The sequence below is a fragment of the Trichomycterus rosablanca genome, chromosome 5 (genome assembly GCF_030014385.1).
Source record: "Trichomycterus rosablanca isolate fTriRos1 chromosome 5, fTriRos1.hap1, whole genome shotgun sequence".
Taxonomy (NCBI): Eukaryota; Metazoa; Chordata; class Actinopteri; order Siluriformes; family Trichomycteridae; genus Trichomycterus; species Trichomycterus rosablanca.
Window position 1 is genome coordinate 36,631,763 of NC_085992.1, and position 12,496 is coordinate 36,644,258.

General features: G+C 40.1%; 1 protein-coding gene across 1 annotated transcript in view; it reads right to left on the reverse strand.

Moving 5' to 3' along the window:
- The window catches only part of kcnma1a (potassium large conductance calcium-activated channel, subfamily M, alpha member 1a), a 229,067-nt gene that overhangs the window by 80,202 nt on the left and 136,369 nt on the right, over positions 1 to 12,496 (reverse strand). The window contains exons 6-8 of the mRNA XM_062996096.1: positions 6,356 to 6,431; positions 2,311 to 2,386; positions 1,699 to 1,869 (exon numbers count right to left, since the gene is read on the reverse strand). Of these exons, the coding sequence (XP_062852166.1) occupies positions 1,699 to 1,869; positions 2,311 to 2,386; positions 6,356 to 6,431 (323 nt within the window). The remainder of the gene's footprint in view (positions 1 to 1,698; positions 1,870 to 2,310; positions 2,387 to 6,355; positions 6,432 to 12,496) is intronic.

The following is a 12,496-nucleotide window of genomic DNA, read 5'->3' on the forward strand; positions in this document are numbered from 1 at the left end:
GGGAGGAAACCCGAGCACCCGGAGAAAACCCACACGGACACGGGGAGAACATGCAAGCTCCACACAGAAAGGACCCGGACCGTTCCACCTGGGGATCGAACCTTATACTATTTGTGTTGTAGATCATACATTTCTCATGCTGTGCTATAAATAGTCAGGTTATATTTTAGTTCATAAGATATGCATTTTTCTCTACAGATGTTTAGTATTGTCACTTTTAAGCAATGCATTTCTATATACACCTGTTTGATCTGTACTTTAGTCTAGACATTGTGAATTTTTTGACTATTTGGTTTGTACTGTAGTTAATAATTTATGCATTTTAACTACTCACTCCAGAAGATGTGTTTTTTTTGTTTTGTATTGCAATCAACAGTATAAGCATATTTTAAATACACGGTAACTATTTGTACACAGGTTATAGTTGACTATACCTTTTACGTTTTTAGTGTACCCCTGTGATGTGTGACTTGTATGAATATCACTCCCTTAAGACTAGTGGTGTGCAGTGTATATTGTCTAGCTACAGGTAATATCAGCAGGTGTGATGTGCTGCTGGTGCTGTGATAACGTTCAGGCAGGACTATGGGCCATCATCCTGCCACTGTGTTTGTTGGAATTCGGGGAGAGAGACAAAAGGGTGGGGTCTCCTGAAACAGCAACTGCTTTAAAAGAATAGCAACAACATTATTACATTTGGTAAAAAGATGTAACATTTCCTTATATTAGCATTACTTAATGTTTATACCTCCAGAGGAACAGTCTCATTTGGTTCTATTTTAAATGTTTATTAATTTATTTATTTATTAGCATTTTAACATCGTGTTTTACACACGTTGGTTACATTTTTAACAAGACAGGTAGTTACAGGTTACACAAGATTCATCAGTTCAAGTTTAATGTCAAACACAGTCATGGACAATTTTGTATCTCCAATTCACCTCACTTGCATGTCTTTGGACTGTGGGAGGAAACCGGTGCTTTCGGAGGAAATCCCACAGACACGGAGAGAACATGCAAAATCCACACAGAAAGGACCCGGACCGGTCCACCTGGGAATCAAACCCAGGACCTTCTTGCTATGAGGTGACAGTCCTACCCACTTTTAAAAAGCTGTGAATTCTCAAAGCCATATTTTGTGGCCTTAATTTAACTGTGAATTACTTACTGGAAAAAAAAACTGGACCAATGACATCAATGTGCTGGTATCAGATAGGAAAAGAACTCCCAGACTGCCTTTTTACTTGTAAATCATGAATCTTCTGGTTTATGCTAGCACAATGACTCTTGGAAGTCATTCATCCAGTTTTCTGGCTATGCTTTTATAAATGGTTTGGCTGAGGATTAATCCAGTTTTAACAAAGCCCTGGCATTTCACAGTCTCCTCCACATACAAAACAAATGTGATTGTTCCCCTCGAAACTATGAAAGTGATTCTCAAACATTTACATGTCAGTTTAACATGTTCTAAAGTGGTAAAACACAAGGTATGATTTTTTTTACAGGGGACAGCAGGCATTTTATAGACACTGGAAATATGCAATATAGTAAGTACTTAATTTAGAGGTTATATGGGCTATGGGTAAGTGACAATCATGAAATTTATATATAATAATCTGTATCAGTCTACGTGAAGTGACAGACAATGTGGTGTGAAGGGGCTCAGACAAAGTGCAGATGAAAGAAAATTCATTTTACCAGACCGCCGAGAATGAAGAAGACCATAAACAGGCGGCCGAGGGTAGTTTTAGCACAGACGTCGCCGTAACCCACCGTGGACATAGTGACCATAAGTAAGTACACACATTCCCAATATGAAAGTGGTTGGGAATTTTGGAAGTTTTCCCAAGGATCCCCTGAGTTTTCCACCTGTGGGAGGAGAGCATGAATAGAGTTAGCGAGACAAGCCAAGACCTCCGAGTTGAGCTCCAAGCCTGATCCTCTACAGCCATCTACTGTTGGTTCAGATTAGTGCCACCACTCAGAGTGGGGCCCCCAAGAAAAGCTTAAACTGTGAGAGGAAGCAAACAGGTGGTTTTACTGTAGAACAGAGTCTCTGCTGCCATCTAGTGGCACAGATGTCCTCTGGCATATCCTGATGAGAAAATAAAAAGAAAAGAACTTGATTTTTAAGAAACTTTGTTTAACAAAGGAAAATAAAAACCTACTTATATGCAGTGATGAAATAATGTAATTGGCCTTAAAATGTCAGTTCCTCTTTACCGCGATCTTAGTTTGGTTTGTTACCTAGACTCACATCTTTCTTTTTGATGTTGGGGGGACAGCGCTTGTGTGTGTTTTCTCACTCACCAGATGAATGAATCCTGCAGCTGTGAGCCATGTGCTTATGAAGATGGAACACAGGTTTACCAGCTTGATGGAATTACTGTGAGAGACGAGAGTTACATCACACCTCTCAAAGTGAAACGCATCGCACTGGTGTACAGATAAGTCAATCATCTACTGAGCACAACACACACGACTAGCGAGGGACACCACCACATCACATCTTGCTGCGAGCAAATACACAGGTTATCACAAAGGAACATCTCACTAACACAACAGATACACTTATTAACACTAAAGCTTAGATGTCACTTAACAAACAGGCTTTTTTTTTTACTAATAATAAAGCAGACAAATACAAACAAATACACCCTGTTGACCTTTTTTTGGACAAGTGCTGTGTCAAGCTAAGACATTTCAGCCACTTCCCACATCTGTAAATATAAGTAACCTAACGAGCTAACATTGCCTGGGCTAACACACACCAGATACCTCTGGCTCCTAACTACTACTATCATGCTAACTAACGATAAGATGGAATAGAGGTTTAAAGATTAGCAAAATTCAACTCAATTACATAACATGTCGTAGATACTCAGTCGTCAGTGCTTAGAAATGGCTTCATTTAACAGATTTCGGATTTCTGTTTATTATATGTTTATCATATATGTTTAGCACTTTTGTGGACTCTTATGCTGTGTTTTCATATATTTTTGCACCCCCTGGAAAAAAACCCTGCTGTTTCGAACAATCACATTTTACGGACCAGTGCTACCCCCTTTTATTCTGCTAAATTGATAGGGTGGGCCATTTATATGGATACACCTAAATAAAATGGGAATGGTTGGTGATATTAACTTCCTGTTTGTGGCACATTAGTATATGGGAGGGGGGAAACTTTTCAAGATGGGTGGTGACCATGGCGGCCATTTTGAAGTCGGCCATTTTGGATCCAACTTTAGTTTTTTCAATGGGAAGAGGGTCATGTGACACATCAAACTTATTGAGAATTCCACAAGAAAAACAATGGTGTGCTTGGTTTTAACGTAACTTTATTCTTTCATGAGTTATTTACAAGCTTCTCTTTGTTTACAGCCATTGAAATGTCGCAGAGGTTAACACGTGAGGAGCGGATAGAAATTGTGTTGATGTCTGGTGAACGCAGTACCCGGGTCATTGCAGTACCCGGGTCATTGCAGCAGATTTCAATGCAAGACACCCTACGAGACCACCCATTTCCCATGCTACAGTTAGCAAACTGCTTGCCAAGTTTCGTGAAACTGGTTCAGTGTTGGATTTGCCAAAATGTGGACGCATGAAAACTGTCACTAATGAAGAAACATCAGTGGCTGTCCTAGCTTCATTCAGCAAGAGCCCACAGCGTAGCACTCGCCGAATGTCACTGGAGAGTGGCATCAGTCGAACATCCCTTCGGCGGATATTAGCTACTCACAAATGGCACCCTTACAAACTCCAGCTGCTGCAGCATCTCAACGAGGATGACCCAGATCGGCGCACTGAATTTGCAGAATGGGCAAAACAAAAATTGGAACAGGACCCTCAGTTTACACAGAACATTTTGTTCAGTGATGAGGCAAACTTTTATGTGAATGGTGAAGTTAACAAACAAAACCACCGCTATTGGTCTGACACTAAACCACATTGGATAGATCCCTCCAAGACTGTTGGAACACAAAAATTGATGGTATAGTGTGGTATATGGGGTACAAAGATAGTGGGGCCATTCTTTATCAATGGAAACCTCAAGGCCACTGGATATTTGAAATTGCTACATGATGATGTGTTTCCCTCTTTATGCACTGAAGCTGGCACGTTCCCTGAGTTTTTCCAGCAAGATGGTGCACCACCACATTATGGGTGTCAGGTCCGAGCATTCCTAGATGAACAGTTTCCTGGAAAGTGGATTGGTCGTCGTGGGCCAGTTCAATGGCCCCCAAGGTCTCCCGATCTGACCCCCTTAGACTTTTATCTTTGGGGTCATCTGAAGGCAATTGTCTATGCTGTGAAGATACGAGATGTGCAGCACCTGAAACTACGGATACTGGAAGCCTGTGCTAGCATTTCTTCTGCGGTGTTGCTATCAGTGTGTGAAGAGTGGGAGAAGAGGGTTGCATTGACAATCCAACACAATGGGCAGCACTTTGAACACATTTTATAAGTGGTCAGAAACTTGTAGATGACTCATGAAAGAATAAAGTTACGTTAAAACCGAACACACCATTGTTTTTCTTGTGAAATTCTCAATAAGTTTCAAAACTAAAGTTGGATCCAAAATGGCCGACTTCAAAATGGCCGCCATGGTCACCACCCATCTTGAAAAGTTTCCCCCCTCCCATATACTAATGTGCCACAAACAGGAAGTTAATATCACCAACCATTCCCATTTGATTTTGGTGTATCCATATAAATGGCCCACCCTGTATATTAATGGCTATATTTTAAACCAAAAAAACCTTAGACATTGTCCAAGTACACGTAATATGTTACTACTCATCTCTGCTGCTAATCTATGATCCTGACATCTGGAATAAAGCAGAAAGGATAAAGACCGATCCGCAACATGTCTAGACGAACTTTAGAGAAGAGCAAAGAATTGCTAAGCGAGAATAAGTGAATACAGGTAGCAACCCCATACAGGTTAAAGGTACAATAAGGAGAAGTGAAGAATAAATAAACAAAATATTGCAGAATGTAGGTATATATAGACATATGGTGACAAAGAGAAAGCTGGCCAGGCCAGAGTTACACCTGCTGCATAACTACACGTATTTGTACACGTACAGCTGCTGTGTATTGTTTATATTCTGCTCTGCATAGCTTTGGTGCATCTGCATGTTTCATTATAAAGGGACATGTTAACTTATAACAGCAGAATTAAATAAGTACACTCATTGGGTGGTGTAAAAAAACCTGTACTGTCTATAAACTTTGTGCCATCTGCTATGAATTTCTCATTTGTAATTATGATTGACAGCAAATTGTGCACATATAAATAGGGTTAGATTTGATGACAGCTGGTGACTTCAGTGGGCTAATTCAACCCTCCAAAAAAAATACATGAAGCAGTGGCCTCTTGTGAGGGTTGAGAGAAAAAACTGAACTGTATAAGACAATGGGTCTGAATGGTCAGATACTATGCAAGAAGCACCAAAAAAGGTCTGTCATGAATAAGAAGTCACGGGTACATGTGCATGTGACTGTCCACAATCAAGTTAACTTTACATTGCCATAAATTGAAAGGCTGTATTGCAGGAAGGAAACAGTGGCTCCTGCTTTTTTAATCAACATAGTTCAGTTCAGGTTTTTGAAGCAAGGGCTTCTTTTTGCCTGTTGCTGACATAATCCTACAGTGCCTTTACTGTAGAAGCTTGTGTTGCACAGTACTCGATGAAGCTGCAAGATTTAAGGGATGAACCCAGTTGCAGGATGCACAACCAAGACAGAACAAATCTGTGGCTTAAGTGCCACAAAGAAAAAGAAATACTAAAAAGACAAAGGCCAAAGTAATGGAATTATCCAAAAAAACCAAACCATTGTACGCAGCCCAAAGTCGAGGGAGATGACCAGGGAGACATGGGAAAATATTAGATCTTAAAAAAATAAAAAAAGAACATAGAGCGTCTATAAAAAAAAGTAGAAAGCAGCTATAAATGAAGCAGAACAGCCACTCCACAGAGTCCACTACAAAATCCACGCCCCTGGTCCATTAGATATACCATACTGTGTCTGGTTTCTTTTTAAAGGTGCACAAAAGCACTGCCTAAAAAAAAAAAAACACTGAATAAGCTAAGCCTTTGTTTTGCATACATATCTGTGTAGTTACAAGCAGGTATAAGTCAGTCTTTAGAATGTGATTAGTGTGGGATTCACGATTCATAATCAAATGTGCAGCCAAACTTTGTGGACAGTTGTGCAATGAGAAATGTGCCAGTAACACCAAAGAGATAAAAAGAAAGGAAAAGGTTTTGCTACTTATTGTACCTTTAAACAAGGTCTTACCATCACATTAGTCAGCAATGTGCTTGTGAGAGCAGGTTGTCAGCCTTACCTTGTCTTCAAGATATTCAAAAACTGTAATATTTCTGAGAACTGTATCAGTCTCAAGGCTCTTAGGAATCTCAGACCTACCAAACAAGACAAAATAAGTGAGTTGTTATTTAAAATATACTCACAAACAATCATGGAAAATGGACAATTGTTAATATAGTAACTTAAAAATGCTCAGTGGTTTTAATAAAAGGACTCCATGAACTTTGGGAACCTACTGCAAAACATCTTGACCCCTACCTTGTTATGTGAGCAGATGTAGTAAGTGACATATGTTAACATTTTTAGTTTCTTTATTTCTTTTGTTGTTGTTGTTGTTGTTGTTGTTGTTTATAAATAAGTACGGCTTTACCCAATTTGCAGCCATGAAAATCAATCACGTCACAGTCCGTTAAATGAGCCGTTTTCCGTGTAATATGCAATTTACTGTGAAAAGGTTTGTGTTTAGCGATTTAACATTTTTCATTTGCGTAGCGTATGAAATAGGAGGCACAATGTGCAATATGAGGCGGCCCTAGCAATCATACAGCAAGTACGTTAGTGTAGCAGACTTTTATGTGGTGTAGTGAGCTGACAATGTTTGATGCATGTGTTTATGTATTAAGTGCATTTTGGATTCAACAATCAATGTTAAAGTGTGCTTCTCTACACACATGATCCTTTCTGTGCTGCACCTCAAACGAACAAGTCAGTAAAGTATTCTGCTCCCGTGGTTTTTCTATGTACAATTTTTTCCTACTTTGTAAACTCAGCAAACTCTAAAGACGCTCGGTTACATTAACAATTGTTTAGACAAAATGTCCAAGATATCGAAGTTTAAAGCAGCAAAAAATGCGACTCGGGTAACTGAGTTTGGAAAACTGCCAACCAATACACGGACAAGTATTTTCCTCTTTAAGACAGAACATGAAGCCTCGCACAGTCACTGGATGTTCTAGGTTTACATTTAACCATTAAGGTAGGCTATGCTGTGTATTGTAGCTTCCACTATCATTCAGTTTATGAGTGTTATGATATCTTGGACATTTTTCTAAACAATTGTTAATGTAACCGAGCGTCTTTAGAGTTTGCTGAGCTTATAAAGTAAGACATAAACTGTACATAGAAAAACCACGGGAGCAGAATACTTTACTGGCTTGTTCGTTTGGAGTGCAGCAGAGAAATGATCATGTGTGTAGAGAAGCACACTTTAACATTGACTATTGAATCCCCAAAGGGACAAAATGCACTTAATACGTAAACACATACATCAAACATTGTCAGCTCACTACACCGCATAAAAGTCTGCTACACGAACAAGCCAGTAAAGTATTCTGCTCCCGATAGTTTGTCTATGAACAGTTTATTTCTTACTCAGTTACACTAGCAATCGGTTAGACAAAACATTCAAGATGTCAAAGTGTAAAGCAGCTAAAAACGATACTCGAGTATGTGAGTTCAATTATGTGGACGCAGAGTGGGGTGTCAAAACGCGGACGAGAATTTTCGCCTTTGAGACAGAACATGAAGCCTCGCACTGTCTCTGGATGTTCTAGGTTTACATTCAACCATTAAGGAAGGCAGTGCTGTGTATTGTAGCTTCCACTGATTCTATCATTCAATTTATGAGTGTTATGTAAAATGTGGTACTTTATTTTTTAATTTTTGAAAAATGAGGTCTATGAAATTAAGCACATTTTCCCATTAATTCAGTAGGGCCTTTTTTTGGCCTTTTCATTAAGCTTTTTTCTAAATCCTTGCTATTTTGGCTAAATGGCTATGAATTATCCATAAACGCTACACAGTGAATGAATGAGTAAACACAGAATAAGGGTAAAACAGACCAGGCCAGTGGATTAAGCTGGGTCAGGCTTATGCTACATGTGCAGAAATGACAAGAGCTCATTGAGAGTCTGGCACTTCCCTGTGGGTTTCATTCACATGCGTAAGCCTATATATCACGTGTCCAGCCCCATGACAATCTGTTTCTATTCCTCACTCGAAGTGGGACGGACATTTATAAGAAGAGGATAATGTCATGTGCATCCCTAGATTACAGCCAGCAGAATAGCCGTTCCAGGAATGCACCAAAGCTTGGATCATTTAACAGTGAGTGAGGGGTGGGGTGGGGTGGGGTGGATGGCTGAGGCTCTGCATGGAAAAGAGGCTTTCAACACTAATTGTTTTCCTGCTTTAATACTGGTCATGTAATTATAACAGAGGAGCTTCCTGTCCTACTAAAATACAGAACATTTACATCAGGAAAGCTGCTTTATTCACAGACACTAGAGCTGCCAAAAAAAAAAACCAGATTAACACCACTGTAAATATCAATGTAAAATGTAAACACCACCAGGTGGCAGTGTTGTGTAACGTGTAAATTCCAAGCAAGCTGAAAAACGGGACGTGGGCCGAACAGGTTTCTGTAGCTCTAACACAAACTGTGTGTATTTGTATGTAGCTGCTTCAATGCTATAAAGATCCTGGTTGTCAGTGCATGTGTTGACTGACTCTTTCATTTGCTAATTTGGCATTAACAATACACAGTATACGCTATATGGCCAAAAGTATTTGGACACCTGACCATGAGCTTGTTGGACATTTACATTTAGCATACGCCTTTATCCAAAGCAACTTACAGTAGTGTGACAGAATACAGTCTGAGCAATTGAGGGTTAAGGGACTTGCTCAAGGGCCCGACAGCAGCAACCTGGCAGTGGTGGGGCTTGAACCAGCGACCTTTTAGTTACTAGTCCAGTATCTTAACCGCTAGGCTACAAGGACATCCTACTTGTGTTGTTACAAAATACCTCTGTGTTAACCTTTTAGCTATAAACAGCTACTCTCCTTAGAAGTCTTCTTACAAGACATTGTGAGAAGTTTTTGTGGGAATTTGTGCCCATTTAGTCAAATGAGCATTTGTATGCTTGGGCACTTATGTTGGTCATGTTGACCTTATTTGATGTTCCAGTTCATTCCAAAGCTGTTCAGCGAGACTAGGGTCAGGGCTCTGTGTAGGTCACTGGAGGTTTCCAAAACCAAGTTTTTCTTCTTGTCTTTATAGACCTCACTTTGTGCACAGGGGCACAACCATGCTGGAACAGAAAAGGACCATCCCTAAACTGTTGCTGTAAAGTTGGAGGCAGATAATTTCATAATTACAACTGATTTAGTACACTTGTTAGCAACTGATGTTGCTGAAGAATTTAATAATAATTTCATAATTACAAACAGTGTCCCAATACTTATGAATTATTGTGCATGTTTTGTTTTTCTTAAATGGCTTCTTATGGTTTTTATAGTGTAAGTATGGGTCAAATGGCCCATAATAGTTTTGATGGCTTTTTAGTTAATGTTGATGTATTCAGATTGTTTAATGAATGTACAGATATTTTCTAATTGTTTCATTTATTTTCTTAAACATAACTACTAAACAATGATGGTGGTGGTCAGTCAAATTACATGTTCAGTCACCAGTGCAGTATTAGCTTCGTATTTTATTTATTTATTTTATTTAAAATTTATTTAACCAGGCAAGTCATTAAGAACTGCTTCTTATTTAAAATGGTGGACTGGCAAAAGGCAAAGCCTCTTGAGGAACAATCATACAAACAAATTTACGTAAGACATTGAAAACTTCAATTGCCATGGACTTTCTGCTTTTGTTCTAGAAAGAAATCCCTGACACTAAGTCCATGTGATCACCAAACTTGACTTGCATTTTTCATTTTTACAAACCGCTTTATCTCTGTCAGGGTCTTGGCGGGCCTCCGCAGAGATTGAAACATGGAACCTAGTGGTGGTGGTGGACTAGCATAATAGACATGTACACCCATGGGATCGTATAGCTTGCTTAACTCTCACTGACTAACTTTTTTAACCGCCAAACCAATCCGGGTCGCGGACGCTCCCGGATGAAACCCACACGGACACGGGGAGAACATGCAAACTCCACACAGGAAGGACCCGGACCGCCCCACCTGGGGATCGAACCCAGGATCTTCTTGCTGTGAGCCATCGTGCCTCCCGTTTGCTAAACTGTGAATACCTTTAATATAAAGCTGTATGCTGGTTTTCGTATGCACTTTTTATGGTCTGTATGGACCACACAACCTTCTTTGATATGGTGAATTAACTTCGCTTCCAGTCCAAGTCACAGTTGGTGTTACAGCAGCTATTTAACTCATTAAACTAGGTTTAAAAAAGTGGCCCATAGTGTGGCTGTAGGTTAAATGATTTTATGCACTAAACTAAGCTCGGAGGTTGTTCACTGCCTCTGTAATTTGATCTATGATTAGTTTTGAATGATTTATGACTTCATTTTGAATTATTCAATTAAAAGTCTTTATAATATTGATAGACCTCTCAAAGAGATGAATTATCTATTCATGACAAGTTATTAAAGAGTAGCTGATCCAAATATACCACATGAAGTTCAGTTCAACTTAGCTGACCATAAAACCCTTTGCCACATAGCATTAGAATCTTCTTTAAGCATGGCATTTTCTAAAGAGTAGCTGCTTTTCTGCCACCCTGCCATACAGGCTAGCATTGAGTAAAGCTTATGAGACTGTCATGTGCAAAGACAGACCAATCTCAGCCATACAGACTTGTTGCCATAGGCCTCTCATTGCCTTCTTGATCAATATCCTCCTGGCTTGGTCATCCAGTTTGAAGGGGTGATGGAAGTTCCTCCTCTTGATAATGCTCTGAGGGGTACTTAGAGAGACAGTTAAAGCTGATGAAACCTGTTTGTATTTTTCTCCTAACTCCTAAATGCCCTTCCACAGATTTATCAAGGAGCTCTTTTAAAAGCACCTTCCCAATCATGGTGTGACATCCTCAAGGGACAGCTTGTTTTGTTTTTAAGGAAATGAAATCCACTACAGATGATGTGAGGTGTGGGTCAATTAGCGTGGTGTGTACTTTTTTTACTTGTTTTTTTTCTCCAATTCTCCCCTTATCTAGTCGTATCCAATTACCCTGATTGTGTTACGCCTCACACCTCTACTGATACAACCCTCCACTGCTGACTGAGAAGCTTTGCAACGGACACACCCCCCCTCCGACACGTGTGCAGTACCGACTGCATCTTTTCACCTGCACAAGGTGAGTTCATATACAGATCAGCCTTGTGCATGGAGAGCCACTTCATGATCAGCATTATTCCCCAACTCTGCACAGGCACCATCAATCAGCCAACAGAGGTCCTAGCTGCAAATCGTTGTTTATGTAGGTGCCCAGCCCAGCTGGATGGCTGAGCTGAGATTCGATATGATGTATTTGAAATCCCAGCGCTGGTGTGCTAGCGTATTTTACCACTGCGCCACCTGAGCTTCCTAATTAAAATCATTTTTAAAAATAAGAGTATTGATAGTAATAAAGTGAAGTAAAGGAAAGTCATTTATTTTCATTTTTATGATGTGACAAAAGGCAAGTATTTCCATCAGGTATGATGATTTTCTATAGGCACAATACACCGATCAGCCATAACATTAAAACCACCTCCTTGTTTCTACACTCACTGTCCATTTTATCAGCTCCACTTACCATATAGAAGCACTTTGTAGTTCTACAATTACTGACTGTAGTCCATCTTTTTCCCTGCATGCTTTGTTAGCCCCCGTTCATGCTGTTCTTCAATGGTCAGGACTCTCCCAGGACCACTACAGAGCAGGTATTATTTGGGTGGTGGATCATTCTCAGCACTGCAGTTACACTGACATGGTGGTGGTGTGTTAGTGTGTGTTGTGCTGGTATGAGTGGATAAGACACAGCAGCGCTGCTGGAGTTTTTAAACACCTTACTGTCACTGCTGGACTGAGAATAGTCAACCAACCAAAAACATTCAGCCAACAGCACCCTGTGGGCAGCGTCCTCTGACCACTGATGAAGGTCTAGAAGATGACCAACTCAAACAGCAGCAATAGATGAGCGATCGTCTCTGACTTTACATCTACAAGGTGGACCAACTATGTAAGAGGGTCTAATAGAGTGGACAGTGAGTGGACAAGGTATTTTAAAAACTCCATCAGTGCTGCTGTGTCTGATCCACTCATACCAGCACAACACACACTAACACACCACCACCATGTCAGTCACTAAAGTGCTGAGAATGATCCACCACCTAAATAATACCTGCTCTGTGGTGGTCCTGTGAGGG